Below are 17,001 nucleotides of genomic sequence, written 5' to 3'. Positions count from 1 at the left end.
ATTAGTTAAAAAAATAAATAATAATAGACAGACAACTGACAGGGCATTTTCAGGACATTCATAGTGAAAGTGTGTGCACATTTGGAAAGAGCCGGTGGTTAATAAATTACTGTGAGCTCCAGCTGAAGGCTGTAAGATAAATGGGAGCAACTTGAGTGGAAGGGAATCAATCACTGAGGATAAGTTTTAAATGTCCCCTGTGGAGTATGTCTGAATAAGAGAGCAGACACAGATTAAAGGTGCATGGCTTCAGTTACCTGTGTGATTTGTTGCCAGACTCCTACACATAAAGACCCACTGGCTTAAAAAAAAAAAAAAAAAAAAAAAAAAATCCTGTGAAGGAACTTGATAACATCCGTAACTTCTAAAGTGAGATTTAATTCCCCCCAGCCAAGGATTTAAAAAATATATTCATGAGCAAAGTCGAGCAGACATCCATGCTGAGGCAGAAAGAAAAGTTGAAGTACTGCTGTGTATGAAATTAATCTTTCAACAAACTGAAAATTGAGGCTTATACATTCATGAGGCGACACACGTTCAGGTTTTCAAGGGATATATCTTTGATTATGAGATAAAGAAAGTGTGACTGAATCAAAAATTAGGGCAAATTATCTGCAGAGCTACACTGTTCTAAAATAACTTTGCTGAGCTCTTCCCTTAGGCCTATGACATACTGGAGCACTTTCTCAAGTGAATGCTGCTCCTTTTGTGAAAAAGACACCAATCAACATACAATTGGCTCTGTAAACATCAACATTAAATCACATGTAAGAAAGTCATTATGCCATTATGACTCTCCAAACAACTGCCCTCAGAGCAGTTATTTGCAGTAAAAATCTCTTCTTAAAATCAGAAAAGTGGAACAAATAGTGGACTTCCTGCTCTCTTTGTAACTGTGAAGGAAAAGCAAAACTCTGCAGTAGTTATAGACACAAGCTGCAGTCTAGACACGAGAAAGGAAAGGGAATATTGAGGAGCTGTGGCGTTTAATGGTAACGGCCACTTTGAGTACCCTGATAGCAAAGTCTTTTTCATGCTCGGTCTGCTGCCAATCACCCGCCATGATTGCGTTGATGCCTCCGATAACGCAATTCCTACGGTCAGTGAGTGAATACATCCGAACCCCCCAGTGTGTCAACCCTCTGTCCACACTGGCAGAGCGTATAACTCCGGCAGAAGGATGGAAACTGACATTGAAGGCTTTTGAATAATGTGAGCAGCTGTGGGGCAATAGTGACCTTCGACCACCCTCATAATGTGGTGTATCCAATCCCAAATCCTCGCTCAGGGGCTCGAGAAGTGAGCTTAGTCACTGAGACGGATGGCAAGTAAGATTCTCTTTTATGGTGAGCAGCCATGCAGAAGAGAAAAACAGTGCTGGATAACAGTGATGTTATGGGTAAACCTTAGTAAGACAGATAAACTAAAGCTGAACATAGAATCCAAAAATAATGGAGAGATTATGAAGAGATTCATTAATTGCAGCCCTGCATGGGATTAAGCAACCTATACACACATCTGTATCAGGCCTAATTGATAAAATTAACAATTTTATCAATTAGGCCAGACAGAGTTATGAGTTTCTCCTTGTTAATAATCTGGTTTCATGTGACTGAAGCACTGAAGTCTGCACGTTGTTACATGTTTTAAAACACGTGAGATACATTTGTTTGTGAATGTATTTAGTATGTATTGATTAAAGGTTAATTTCACCCAAAAAAAAAAAAAAAAAAAAAAAAGACATGCATATTTTCTTTCTTACTGCTGGGCACACACATTCAATTTCACAGTTTTCATATGGACTGCTTGGTAGAATGTAGTTCTCATGAAGATTGTTAACAGTAAGGTATGTGAGCAACCCAGGGTAAGAGGGGCATTGTTTCACATCACACAAGTCGCTGGTGAGTTCTTTTTTTAAAGTTGACATTCACTACTGTGAGCACCAGGATGGGGGCAATAATCTCACAGACAGATTTAGCAATTAGCTACAGTACAATTAGCTAATTCTGAAGAACAAAGTAGTTGCCAATAAGCCACCATCCACTACAAACCATCCCCAGTCGTTGAGATTCCTGAAGAGAAGAAGTCAGTCACAGCAGTAGGTGAGACGGTCTGGAGGAAGTAACACCTTTCTGATCATTCATTGATGACTCACACCTATCCAACAAGCCCTCTGATTGCCTGCCATTGTCCCCCAGAGGAATGATAATGGCCTCTCTATCTCACAGATAGCTGGACATCTGTGAGGGAGGGGCGGGTGCTTCCACTTTCTCTCGGCCACTTCATGTGTTGCCAAAGTGGAAACAGACAGGCATTGTGCTTCAGCTTTGCTGCTGCCCTAATGTCCATAGACTGACCCTGTTTATAGACCCATCACTTAATTGTGGCCTCACACAACTATGCCCATTCTCTGCTGTTTCTCCATGAAAAACAAACAAACTATTGAGATCACTCTGAGGACTAATGGTTGGCCTTTTTTCTCACAACATTTGTACTGTTTATGTGTAGGTGGTCTGTTTGGCAGTTTTTCAAATGTTCTTTTTGTCATTTGCATTTGAGAATATCCAATATTAAAGAGGCATACAAAGTAAAGCTTATGCAATATAGATAGGAAGAGAACATGTTCACTCCCCCTCCACAAACTCACCACTTTCCATCTTGGCCTGGTGACCTTTTAACAAGAGCCTATCTGATTTGTACTAAAATACACACGTGTCTGGATTTTGCATAAGTAGCAGACAAATCAAGGCTGCTCAATATTCTGAAAAAAAAAATACGAAAATGTGCTAATTCTCTGATTGCATCGCATCCTCCTCTCCTCGGGGGTGCTGTCCACATCCAAAGGTGTTGATTAGATAGCAGCAATTGCAATCCCAGGCCTTGCTATTCTCACATTACCGTGCACTTGTTGTTGTGTGGTTGTACTGCAAGGTGAGGATAGTACATGATCATTATAATGCTCATTTTTATTGAATGTTGCACAAGTCTCTTTTACAGTCGTTCTGTGGAATAAATTCAGGGCAAAATTAAAGCATGGATGTACTTCAGATTTTCCATTCTCATTCTGCTTGTCAGGACCAAAATTAAATTACTTTTTGGGGCTCCAGAGGCACATAAGCATTTCCACGCATTTTAGTTTGTCCTATTCTGGTAGTGGGATGTTGTTGAAATATCATTTTTTACCATGCCCGGATTATAGTCAAGGCCTCAAGGCAACATGATGTGTATGGGTCCGTGCTCTACAAGCAATAACAACCAATCGCATCTGCCCAACTCTTCACAATAACTGAGACCTTAAACGTCTCATTTCTGGACTACAACTATTTAAGACTATTGGTAGGAGAAATTCATAACAAAATGAATCTTTGTCTTCATGCAAACACCTTAAAGGGTCCTTGCTGGTCCCTGAGCTCCATCGCTAAGTGCTGCGTTTGATTTGTTCATGCACTTCACATTTTGATTATCTCTGGATGCCTCTTTCCTCACAGACCGCTTTGTAGCACCAGAAGGCATTTAGCCCCCACCCTCGGTCTTAGTTTAGCCGGCTGTGCTAAACTAGCTGCATGCGCTCCCACAATAACAGTATTGACGTCACTGGCCATCGTTGGACACATGCTGCTTTCAGGTTCTCCTCTTAAGCTTCGATTTTCTGAGCACTTGCTTTGTAGATCTAACTTGAAATGGCTTGGGCTGCAAAGAAACAGGCCTAGCAAAATGAGATGTTTTGAGTTTATAACACTTAAATTGTATGATTCAGGCTCTTTATAAATAAAGGCTGGTTTGGTTTCATGACAACATCCTCATATATATAAATGATACCTATCAGACTTTGTCAGGGATGTGAGGATGAAGTTCTGGACTCATTTGTGTTTTCACTGTCCACCAATAATAAAAATGGCTTTGATTTATGTATAAGAATTATAATGCAATGACAGTGATTTAGCAATGTATGCAAAAACAATCACTCGTTGTTGTGGACTATGTGCCAGTGTTCCTGAATATAATTTGCAAATAATGTATAACCAAATTGTGTATTACATAATATTAAAGGGTGTTAAGGACCAAGAACGCCGATATGGTGAGCGTATGTCATCACTGCAAACGTTTAAAAGACAGATGTTTATTTTCTTAGCTCTTTCAGCACACACCTGCAGAAATAATATATAATATATATATATATAATAATAATATCAAACATGCCATGTAACTCAGAAACATTAAGACTGAAGTGGGAAGTGGCCCGAGAATTTTGTTTAATTGCTCATAAACACAAGAACATTTTAATTGTACAGGTTGAGCAACTACCTTAATTTTTATCGGTTTATTAATTGGAATTACAGTTTGGGGACCAAAAAAACTGACCTCCCATGCATTGTTGGATAAACCTTGGGCCTCTTGGGCCCTGAATATCCCACCATTCCTTTTCTTTGAGCAAAAAGAACTATGGTCTTTTCTGTGGGGTATTTTGGAGATATGATACATTTAAAAATAATTATATACCTGCCCCTTTTTCACCTGGTAATTAAGCTTGCTCCCATGCAGGAACTCATAACTCACTAATAATCTTTAGTTTTTTGTTGTTGTTGGTTCAAAATAAGAAATCTAGAGGTCTGACGGAAAATCAAAGACAGGGTTAATCTCTTCCATGAAGGTATAGCAGGTCAAATCCTCATCTGACAAATACTGTCTCCTAGCTAAGCAAACACACTGTGTACTTGTGTTTATTTATGTATGTCCTGTATGTATTTGTCACACATATTTTACGGACTCGTTGGTTAGACATCACATATCCATGCTGTCATGGAGGACAGCAGAATGCCTAATAAGAAAGAATGTGTGTAGCTTAGTGCGTTCGGAACGCGTCGCAGAAATGTCAGACAGTCCCTGAATGCAGCAAACTGCAAAACTGCTGGAGGAGCGGAGATTGAAGGGAGAGCAGCACAGCAGAGCGGCGGCGGCGACGACGACGGCCATCTTAGAGCTACCGTGGTAACCGACACTCATCTTCTTGGATTTTATTTTTTCTTGTTGGAGGAACAGTCCGCCTGACTGACGAGGGAAGAAGAAGTTTTTTTTTTTTTTTTTTTTTTTTACGTCGCCCTGGTTGAACTCGAAGTCGAGGATGCGGTTCCGAGGGAATACACAATGCGCATCCGCGGTCGGACTGGTCCTCGGACTATTATGTGCGGTGGAGGCAGCGAAAGGTAACTGGATGGATGTATAGCCCGCTGTGTTGTGTCGACAGGTTTCTGTGCGGCTGTGCGGTCCTGAGAGATGTTCAGGGACCTGCTCAGGGAGGGTCCGGAACCAGCTCCGGAACCAGCGGATGGATGTAGTGAAGCAGCCCGGCGGCAGCAAGTGCATCCCGGGATACTGCATCCATGTAACACCGCCAGAGCTCACAGTGTGTCCCACAGACAGCTATTATCTGTGTAATACCTGATCTCTGAGCGTTCAAAACGAAGTGGGCTGCTTCAGAGACCAAGGCCATGAAACGACCCCCCTGCTGTCATCTGCAGTCATTCTGGTTTCTTCTTCTTAACAGATATCACATTATATTTATTATCGTGTTATTTGTCTCACCATCTGCAGGGTTTTAAAGATTTGTTTTACTTGCTCGTGCCTGGTGCTCTCTGTACTCATCTCGTTTTTATAATGTATTTGAGTGCATCTGAATTCAGGCAATGTATCTATAAATCTTAAACCCCCTTTTTTTCAGATTCACTATCAATAAACCGCACATCTTTGATTTTTCCCTGCGTTATTATGCCTAATGCACGTTGTGGACGCAGCCTGGTTGGCTACGCACTGCAGATCCTCCTCACAAGCCCCTGTTTTTGCCGTTGGATTGAATTATTTATGTGCTGTGATCACAGGCTTAAGTAAAAAGCCCTCATAAGGGGCCAGGGCCTACTTATGCCCCGAGACTGTGTAAAAGATCTGAAAGTGCAACTGCGCCCTTAATGTGCAATGTCACTGATGGACACCGTCACACACTGAGGAGAGACGCGCTTTGTATTTGCTGCAGGGCGGTCCACCTCCCTCCACACAGCAGCTCACTGCTCAGACATGAGCACCCTCACTGCATGCATTTATAGACTGTGTTTCCCCGTTATACTCAATCCACTGACTCCCCAGTGCGAGCTTCCTGTTTCAGGGTGTGTAAGGGGCAGGTGCATATTAGTCACTAGCCATATCAGCATGCCTGGGCAGCCACTGTGGCTGGAGGCCAGTGTGTGTTGTTAGCTTTTAATGTTACACCCCTTTTTATTCTCTTTTGAATTGGGATTTTAGGGTTATAGATGCCCATAAAAGTATTTTTTCTTGTTACCATGACAAGCAGATGAGAATGCAAAGCAGCGGGAGGCTTACATTTGTAAAGCAGTAACGTGATCAAACAAAAGGAAAAGGCCTTCAGCAGTTAGTCCTGGTAGTGTGTGTGAATTTAGCTTTTTATGTTGTTAGCCAAGTCTGTTCTTGGGAAAGCGCACCTGCTCATTTCCCTGTTCTTATCAGCACAGGGGACCTGTGAAATCACCATCGTCGTGAGGGCTTATCTTTTATTAACCAAAGGTCGCTCGCTTAATTTGTGCACCACCTCTTGTCACCTGCAGTCCACCTCTGCGTATTCATGGCTTGTTGTTGTTTCTTTCTTTTATTAACACCTTCCTTGTAGCTGTTGAGGAAACGTATACTCCTCGGGTTCTTCCCTAAGCCATTCTTGTTCTTGAATACTCTAGTTTGGATGTCTAAACTATTTGATTTTATCACTAGAGAACAGACTGAGCTTTGGCACAGTCAGGTGAATTTACCACCATTGGCAGGAGATGGTGATGACGACGTGTCGACAACAGGCCTTGAGGGATCCGTTGAAAAAAATATGTTTTTGATACACATCAAAATTCGTACCTAGACTATATGATTCATTACACCGCCAGCAAGGAAATGTCAGTGTGTCTAAAACTGGTGCAAACACATATCTTCTGTGGCAGGCCTGTTGAAGCCTCACAGCATTTTCAATCTTTAATGTTGTCCACTGTGTTAATGTTTTTTTTCTTCTGGAGTTATACGTCTTCTCCATCGTGGGTTTTGACACTTGTTTTCTAGGTCTCGCCCATGAAATGATTTATTTTGCTTTAATGAGCAGCTGCTGGTTGCTTTCATGCTCTAGAGTCAAACACGAGGTCTGCTGAAATGCATGAGCTTCCTCTGAGCACACACAGCCAGACAAAGGAAAAGCTGACTGCTGGGAAGTTTCTTGGCCCATTCATCATCGAATTAAGTAATTCTAGTTGAACAAATTGGACGCCCTGCGTTGAGTGGTGCTGAGTTAACTTATGCGTTCTTCTCACATTGCAGTAAAGAAGTGCGTATATCGCAGGTCAGGTGCTAGCGTTCTCGCCCAGTCGTCCTCGTCTTGCATTCATTGGAGAAGCCTATTATTGATCCACTGAAAATTACACGTCAGTTACCGTTGGAGCAAAGTATCGGGTCAATATTTTTCTTTTTTAATCTTAACACCTCTGAGGTTCCTCCCTGATCACAGCCTCATTAAATATCCTGTTTATTTTATGGTCATATATGAATACATAAGATATGCAGGAAAATATTTTACATATTTTTTTTATTGTTACCAAAAATGTGTGTTTTTATCAGGAAAATTATTTAAATGATTCCGATCCTTTCATGAACTAATTTCTAAATTAACTAATAAATTCATCTTCTGTCTAAATGCTTATTCACAGGCTTTTCTAGTCCTTCAAGTAACCATCAGCTGCAGCAACTTCACACAAACAAACTTTACTGATATCGTCCTCAAAAAACAACATTGGTTGAAACCACCTTCCTGGATTATGAAACTCTCTCATTCCAAATAGGTCTATTGAGAGTGGCCTATAAAAAGGTTCCAGAAACCAAAACCTGAGATGACTGCCATCAGTGCATTAGTTGACCCTGGGGGAAATAGATATGCTCACATTTTCTATTTTATTGACCCCAAACGTTTTAGCTCTCAGCAATCTGTGTGACGTAAGTCATCTTGCTATGTTATGGGAAACAGAAACTACGTGGATGCACACAGTGACAATGACTACATTGTTCGACTCTCCCAAAAGCAGCTCTTGTAACACTGTTGTAGGCCATCATTCAGCGGCAGTTTACTGACTTGTTTCTCCTCAGAACATCATGACATATCAACAGGATAAAGGCAAACGACAGAAAATCTGTTCAGTTTCAGATGTTTATCTTTGAACATGTTAGGGCTTTTGTCAGCTGGTAAAACAAAAAAGGAAATGTCAGCTGTCATCACCGATGTGTCCCTCTGGGTGGTTTTGATTGATAGGACCCATTTTATTAGATTTTGGTGATCTGCTCCACGTATTTCACAGTGTCCTGTCACTTCAAGATTCATGGCTTAATCATCATCAGTCATTGGACATTGATGCAACTAAAAAGGACTCAAAGAATCCTAAAAATGTGCTATTTTAATTCTTATTGGCTAATGGCAGCTATGATATTTTATGAATACCTTAATTCTGTCCAAGAATATTAGGGCTTTGTTTAAGGGTGAATTTGGCAAACCTACAGTAAGCAGAATCATTGTCACCGAGTTATAGCCTTTATTTATTAAACTGTTGTACTACCTTACACTCAAAGGCCATTAAAGTGTGCAGGAATTCAGTTTTATATGAATAAATCTTGTACTGCTCAGATAAATATGTATCAAATCAGAGAAAGATTGGATAAAACATAATGGATGAAGGGTTAAAATTATATAAGAGAATGTTCTAAAATGGTGGAATTATTTCAAGCAAAAATGTGAGAGACCATCTCTCTGAGATTTGTCACAAAGCAGGCAATCTTAGGGAACAATGAGCCTCCACACTTTTTGGTACAGGATTTATGTGCCCAATAGAGCCTTGAAACAAGCCCCTTGGAAGCACTACCTTTAGTCAAACCTTATCACTCGCTCTTTGGGTCATGGCCTACCTTTACACCTAGTTTAATTGAAATCTGTAGTGATATCCTGCTGAAAATCAGGACTGAGGTAATAAAGGGACTCTGCATTGTTATTAAAGTTGAATTTAAAATTGATCACTGCCTCTGTGGAGACCTTTAAAAACCTTTACCAAACATTTCACCCGGTATTGCCCTGAATAACAGTTTACTTGCCCTACACATAGGCCCTGTTCCTACAAGTTAACTCTTACATTTTTTTCAGTAATTATTCAGATTTCTCAGAGGAACAAAGGGCTCTTAGGCCCAGACTTCAGGGGTCTGGATCTTGACTAAGCACGTCACAATGTGGTCACTGTTTGAAGGATCGTGACTACAGCCCCTCAAGAATGTGTATATGAGATAATCCCCCGAAAGTGCTAACTTGTTGAAGCATTTCGATTTGGTAATTTGCCACTTAGTGCTGGAAAGATAGGCCATGAGAATTCTGGACTTAATTCGGGCCGGTTGTGACTTTCCTGTCATTGGTGCCTCCACACGCTGAATGGAGTCAGTGAACTGTCAAGAATGGGTCATTCAGTCGTGAATATTAAGTTGTGCCAGATGACCAGGAAGCTGTGTCAGCTACTAAGAAAGAGTTTACGTTCATGTGAGCCCTTGGTCCTGATGTTATACACTGTAACTTGAAGTGCAAAGCAAAAATAAAAAATTTGAAATAAAAACACCATTATGGGAAAGTGTCAGAATATCCAGGATTTTAATTATTTTACCCGCATATTGTGTAATGATTTAGTTAAAACGTCTGCTAACATGATTTTACAGAAGCAGCATCTTGTGGAGATGATATTCCAATAAACCAGCAAAAATATCCTTTTCTTCCTTGAAATTGAATACTGTAAAAGTGAAGTTATAGCCATCTCATTGTCTTATTTGTATTGGCGTGAGTGTAACAAAAACCAGCGCAAACAGGTTTTAATTCTACAGTTTATCTGGTTGTGTTACCTCCACCCTTAATCCCATTGCTTCCAGGAGGAAAAAACGCCACTGCAGAGCTATTCACATTTGGGTGTGTCCACATTAGGATTCAGGCTCCATGGGAAACAAGTAACCACAGAGCACATTACCTGCCGCAGGTCAGCTGCACCCGACTGTCGGCTCAGAGTTCTAGCCGTCTCACTCTCACTTCTCCACTCTCACTGGCTCTTTTGTGCCGTTCACACAGAGAGGTGATTGAGTTGCATTCAAGGCTCCCGCGACTCCCAACCCCCCTCTTCAGAGCAGCACTACGGTCGTCGAGAGTGCGTTCGTTCTGTCGGGCGGTTGAGAGGACAAACAAATGTTGTTGCCTGGCAGGCAAACTGAGAGGCTCTCCTGTGTGAGCAGGGTGTTTGGGGAGTGAGGGCCCCTGAGGTCTGGGTTTTTCTTTTTTAGGGTCCCTAGAACAGTTCCCTGACTGTGATGGAGGTGGCTTGCGTCCACAAGCTGAGAAGCTTTTAAGGCAAGACAAACAGAGAAGTGTGCCCACTGTTTCAGACCGTGAGCAGATTGTCCATTGATTAAACCCGGTCCGTGGCATTAAGAGAGCCACTCACCAGCGTTATTGAAGTCATCGCTTGACTCAGATTTGCATGCACCTCATACCGTCAGCTTGCAATTTCTGTTTGCCTCACTCTGTTTGATATTTCTGTCTGCCATCAATAAGTCCTGAAGGGGCCCTGTGGTGGTTGTTGAAAGCTCCTTCTGGAAAGCCCAGAGATTGTGCATAATAAGAAATCACTCCGCCGTTGGAATTGCCTACTGCTCACATACTCTAAAGCAGTTGATGTAAGTGGAGCATTTTGCATTTTTTTCTGTATTTTTGTTGTCACAGTTTGAACTGCTCGAATTTTCCAACCTTTTTTTTTTTTTTTTTTTGCCATCTCCCTGGAAACACCTCAAGGTCTAGCTATCACCTGAGCACAGACCCCGCCTTCTCCTCTAAACAGTGTACTGCCGCAGCGAATGGGACAAAACATCCTGGCAACAGAGAGGCTGGATTTAGTCTCAAACAATTAAAAGACATTCTGCACACTCTGCTTGGAGACTGTGCTGTCAGCCACTTAGGTTGTCTGTGATTGGCAGGTTTTGCTATCAATCGTAAGTTATTGATCATTTTGGGTAATCAAACATTTGCACCAGAACGAGACTGATTATTCAGTATTTTTAATCAAAGTTAAATACATGCTGCACCAGCTGCCTGTGCTCAGTGTGTGATTAATGTAAACATGCCAACATTCTCACACTGGTTGCTGTCAGTATGATAGTTTAGTAGTTTGTACCGAATATAATCTGAAATCTCTTAAGGACATTACCATGTGAGTCACACGATAATAAAAGTGTTGCAGATATATACTTGAACTAATATTGCACTGAAGAGTTAAGTGTTGGTACAGTAGAACTTCACATTTGCATGTAATCAAAGAAGATGAAGCACTTGCAGACTCTCAGACATCAAAAGTAAAATAGTGTTAATCAATGAAGCATCGCTCCACAGCGCGTCACATGCCTGACACTTGGCTGCACCATCATCATTACACAACTTGCCCTCAGAGGCTCACAGGCATTTTCTGGCTTCATCTGATAATTGCAGACTGATCATCTGCTGCAGTGATGCTCCTGTATCTGGAGAGCTGTTGTGTATTTCTCTGGCTCTCCTCGGGTGAACAGTAGCCACTGGCAGTGGTGAGGGTTAGACAGATGCTGGACACGTGCAAAAGCTTTTTGCATGATTTGGGGTGGCAGAATGATTTGTATTCCCCCCTGCATGAAGAGACATTACAGCAGTGACATGAACGGAAAGATGGTGTGTACAGGCGTCCTGTTGAATCTCAGGATTAGCAGGACCTATTGTGGCCCATACATTCCTGCAGGAAGTATTTCATCACGGTTAATAGGTCAAACTGTAAAGGTTAGGCTTCAATAAAAGAGCTGGGCGACCATAGAGCGGCTTTGTCTTTGTGTTCATGTGAATAGTCAATGTGTTACCCCGTTCTTTGTGGGTCATGAAAGGAGTCGGCGATGGCATCACACTGTTAAATATTTGCCTCCACAGACAATAATTTGACACTGAAAGTTTTATATATATTCTTTTTTTGTTGTTGACAGATTTAGTTCTAATTTGATGGGAAATCCACAGATCAGGCCCGTGTCTGTGGTTGGTTGAAGTGGGGATACCTACTGGCTATATTGTCTCACCATAAGCATTGTTTCTGCAGTAATCATCCCGACAAGTATTTTTTCATACTTTATTCAAACCATACCCATTAAGATACAAACCCACTCCAAACAAAATGCAGCAAAAAATGATGTTCATTGATCATTAAATGGAATCCATTTCAATAGCACCTCAAATCACATCTCCCTAAATCACACAGGGGAATAACAGTTTCAACAAAAACTGAACATTATGACCTCCATGATAAGGGATGTATTGCAGGACCGTTGTATTGTTGTGCAGACTGTGTTAGTTTTAACAAGGTGTACCTACTAAACAGGCAACACAGTGTGCTTACTTTAATAATATTAGTTCATACTGTATATATTTCTCTATTCTTCACAGGCTCAAACAATGTGCCAATACAAAAAAAAAAATCAATAGAAACCAATCCGTACCCTTTTCTATACATGACAAAGCACTCATAATTTTATGGACCAATTTATTTGAAAGCATTAATGGTCTGTTAAAATTTGCACTGTGGTGCAAAAGAGTGCACAGTTCAGGTGACGGAGACATAGAGCTGATCAGTAGATGGCTTGGCACGGCAAACCTTGGCACAAAGAGTCACACGTAGTGCTTTATACTCGTCCACCTGTGTCGGAAGTCAGCCATGTTTCAACCCTTTTCTCTCTCTCCAAAAAGTTCCTCTTTATCATTCAAACATCTTAAATGTCGCTTCCCTGGTGTTGCCAGGACACCTTTAATCATATCACTGTCTCATGCCCTCGTTAGACATGCATAATAAATATTTGGCAGCCTCAGTCGCTTTGCTTGCTTGTTGCTTGACCTTGTCCCTGAGTGAAGTTGATGCATCCCATTATAGGATTAAGTGCCATTGGCTTTATTTGCTGCGTAACAGGATTGCACACTACGTACTGTGTTTCTGACCGTCGGCCTGTAAGTGGGTCCAGTAACCGGCCATCTGTGCTTGTACAGTAACAGTCTGATACGTGTGTTTTTTCCACAGCTTCTGATAACTCATTGATTTCTCAAAGGCTTCTTACATTGTTTTATGTCGCCTGTATCTGCTAGATTAAGGGTGAATGTGTTTGGTTCTGGAAACAGTAAAAAGTAAGGTTCATTTTCTGTTGGATTTCTGATATAAAAATGTGGTTCATTTATTCGTCAGCGTGGGATGACACTGCCGGGTTGATATTTATTATTTAGCAACAGGCAAACATCAGCACATTATATCTGTGTATTTATATCCTAACTCATCTAATATTTATACTTAAGCCAATGGCTTCTCTGTGATATAAATATGATGGCGGGTCACTGTAGTGCACTTCTGAACACCACAATGTATGCAGGAATGATTTCAAATCCATGGAGCCAGCCCTCTTTTTTTCACTTGAAAAGTCTTAGCATTGTCATTTTTTCTTGTTCAGCCGTTGTATTTGACATACAGCTATTATATCTTTAGTGGCAGATTCTCACTGAATCATTCTGCTCTTCTTGCCTTAGTTATGATGCGTGCTTTAGCCTAAACATTATTTTTTCTTGGCGTAATGATCCATTGATCCACAGGATTGAAGACTAAGATCTCTTCTGCCATTCTAAAGTAGTAGAACTGAAACAATTAATCCATTTGTTGATCAAAAGGAAGTAAATCTGCTAAAGTTTTGATAATTTATTATTTATTCAAGTCATTTATAATTTATTTAAAACACCCATTCTCTGTCAGTCTTAGAATTTAGGACTACTTTTGGGCTGTTGAACAAACAAAAACAAGTAGTTATTCTCTGGGAGTTTATGATGAGTATTTGTCATTATGTTGTGAAATTTTATAAATTAATCAAAAAATAAAACGGATTGAATATGTGACACACATCTGTATCAGATAGTTATTAAGACAAGACATTTTGTCAATTTACAGTAGATACGGCACTAATACACTAAGCCTTCCCAAAGCATCTTCTGCAGAATGTCAGGGATCTTGATCATTTTGACAATGACTATTTTTTTTAAAAGTCAAGAGATTCCTCTTGAATTATCTGCTTTTATGTCAGTGAAAGGCCAGTAGTGAGTATACACTGCATTAGATTAATTGGTTTTCTAATTAAGTTAAATTAAGAAATACAGTCTTCCACGCTAAACATCCTCAGACTGCCTCAAACAATTGAAAGCCTCTTTCCTTATCTCATTCCATCTTAACTCATAAAGCCTCCCCTACTAAAAATAACACTAGTCCCTCCCTAATAATACTCTCATATAGAGTTGTTGAAATCTTCTTGGTAGTATGTAATAAATCAGTCTGTATTTGTGTAAGTAATATCCTTGTTGCTCTGTGTCAAATGTTCACAGCACAACAAATGTTCTCCCCATTCACTGCAGGCTGCAGTGGGGATGATGAAGATATCTTGTCAAAAGGGCCTTGTTGGCAATTTCACACAATGTATGTGCAAATTTCACGCTGAAATAAAATCGTGCTTTGGACTTCATTTCATGAGAGGTGTGTGTGTCTGTGTGTGTGTGTGTGTGGGTGTGTGTGTAAGCGAAAGGGGCTTTGATTTTAACAATGATTTACGACGGCCGTGCAGTTTGCTTTTGACCCTCCTGGGTCTGCCTCCTTTGTCCTCACACCTAACTTTGTCACGTTTGCCATCTTTGAGCATATCCACATTATCTCTTTTTTCAATTGATCTTTGTCGGGATACAGTCTCTTCCAGCAGACTTTGCTTAGCTTCACAGCACAAAGTCAAGACAAGGCAATTTTATACATATAGGCCAATATCACAAATCACAATTTGTCTCAATTTGAGGGCATAACAATCTGAACTGGATCCGGCACTCTCTAAATTACAGTTGTTTAGCTGTGACAGATTTGTCTGACTATTTAAAAAAATTACAAGATTTAGTTTGATCTGTGCCAGCAGGCATTTGCTTGTTCACAGTGGATGGAAAATACACTTTCTAAAGTAAAACTCTATCAATCAAGGTGGAGATAAATGCTATACAAATGGACATGGTGCTTTTCAAATCAATGGAAATTGCATTTAACTAGACCAGACGGCAAGGGCACAGGCAGACGGCCTCATTGGCTAGTTCATTTGTGGTTACTGGTCAAGATTGAGCTGAAATGTTTTGCATAAACCTGCAGGAGCTTTGAGAATGCAGCTTGGTATTGTACCATTCAGTACCGGTCCTGGTTCAGTGCACTTCAGTGCCGAAGGCTTTGAGCTTCTCAAATGTGGCAAATGTGAGGCCCACGTGTAACCTGGCTAAAAGTTCAATTCAAAGCACTTGTTCTTACTAAACATCGTTTGTGTAGGAAAAGATTTATCTAAAGGCTCTCATATTCGCACTAAATTTAGAACATTATCTTTTCTTTGCTAAGACGAGCAAATTTATTTATGTTTTTTAAAAATAACTAGGAATCGTAAAATAATGCAATTATTTAGGGCTGCAGCACATATAATGTTTATTGAGCCATACAAACATATTTACTTTTTGCATTGTGACAAACTTTGAAGGCATGTCTTCTGTGGACAAACTTTTCTCACTGGAAAAAAAAATAGTTTGGTGGGAGACTAATTCATTGTGTTGCCCACATCACATTAGTCCTGTGCAAGTAGTTTGTAATTCATTTCCGTTGATTGTGTAGGCTAATCACTGACTGAAAATTACACTAAATTATGTAAAGACACACAACGCAAGTAATTTGCTTCGCTGAAATTGGATTTGGTAGACTGACATTTGAAGTCGCCTGAAAATGTCCTCATCATTTATTTATGCTTTTGTAGGTTTTTCCTTTTATCTGGTTAAGCTCATAATATAATTGTAGCACAGATTGTGTTATTGAACATAAGACCTTTTCCTATTTATTAGTCAAATGATGAATGTTTGATGTCGAGGCTTTCTGCAACATGACACGGCTGCAGATTTAATTTTACTATGCAAAACGCATTTCAATGAGGATTTAACTCTTATTGACTTCTGCCTTTAATTCTGGATGTGCTTTGTATTTTCAGAAGCTTTTTGGATTAGCTGATGAGAAACAACTCATAAAGGTTTATGTTAAATGAGGAGTATATCACTTTCATTTTCAGACAAAAAAATATACAAAATTGCAGGCCAGGACGGCAGTAAAATTTGGCCAATAGTGAATTTTGAATCATTTTTTCTAAAAATCACAAATATATATATTCGAATTAAAACTGCTTGTTTCCTACAGATTTATCTACAGTTCTGGAAAGATTATGAGGATTATGATTATAACAACAGTTTTTTTCCCCGGCAGCATCAGCTAATGCTTAAATGGCAATAATATTTTGCATCAGAGACACAGTAATGAATCCACTGTCTATTTAAGTAATGTTGCTTGTTGAGATGAACGTTTGGCTCAGAGTGTGTCATTGTGTGCAAGTAATTCGCTGAATGTGGGCTGGAGGATGTGCTTCAGTTTGTAATGAGGCTGGTAATGTTGAGCATTTCCATTCACATACCTTTTTACCTGTTTTTGGAGTTCTCATCAATGTCTCTAAGAGCTAAAAAAATCATGAGTTTGCCACATGTTATACTTACACAGTGGTAATTAAAGATGCCACGAACAACTAATTTTTCAGCAATTAATCTATCAACTATTTTTACCAATTATTAATTTATCTAAACAATACATTTTCCTCCCAAAAAATCAAATTGACCATTTTTATTGAAGTTAATTTGGCTATGACCAACTGTAGGCTATGCCATTTTATAATGCAGCACAAAACTTAATATGCTACCACAGACATCTTAAATGGGGGTATTGTAATGAAGTATCAAATTATGCTTCCCATATACCTACAGTA

At 40.0% G+C, this 17,001-nt stretch overlaps 1 protein-coding gene across 1 annotated transcript in view; it reads left to right on the top strand.

The window, feature by feature from the left end:
• The first annotated feature begins 5,122 nt into the window (after positions 1–5,122).
• clstn1 (calsyntenin 1) overlaps positions 5,123–17,001 on the top strand; it is a 33,048-nt gene continuing 21,169 nt past the window's right edge. Inside the window, exon 1 of the mRNA XM_054608662.1 lies at positions 5,123–5,204. Within this exon, the coding sequence (XP_054464637.1) occupies positions 5,123–5,204 (82 nt within the window). The remainder of the gene's footprint in view (positions 5,205–17,001) is intronic.

This window comes from Anoplopoma fimbria, chromosome 12, assembly GCF_027596085.1.
Source record: "Anoplopoma fimbria isolate UVic2021 breed Golden Eagle Sablefish chromosome 12, Afim_UVic_2022, whole genome shotgun sequence".
Classification (NCBI taxonomy): domain Eukaryota; kingdom Metazoa; phylum Chordata; class Actinopteri; order Perciformes; family Anoplopomatidae; genus Anoplopoma; species Anoplopoma fimbria.
Note: the sequence above shows the minus strand (reverse complement) of the source record. Positions and strands in the feature narration are given on the sequence as shown.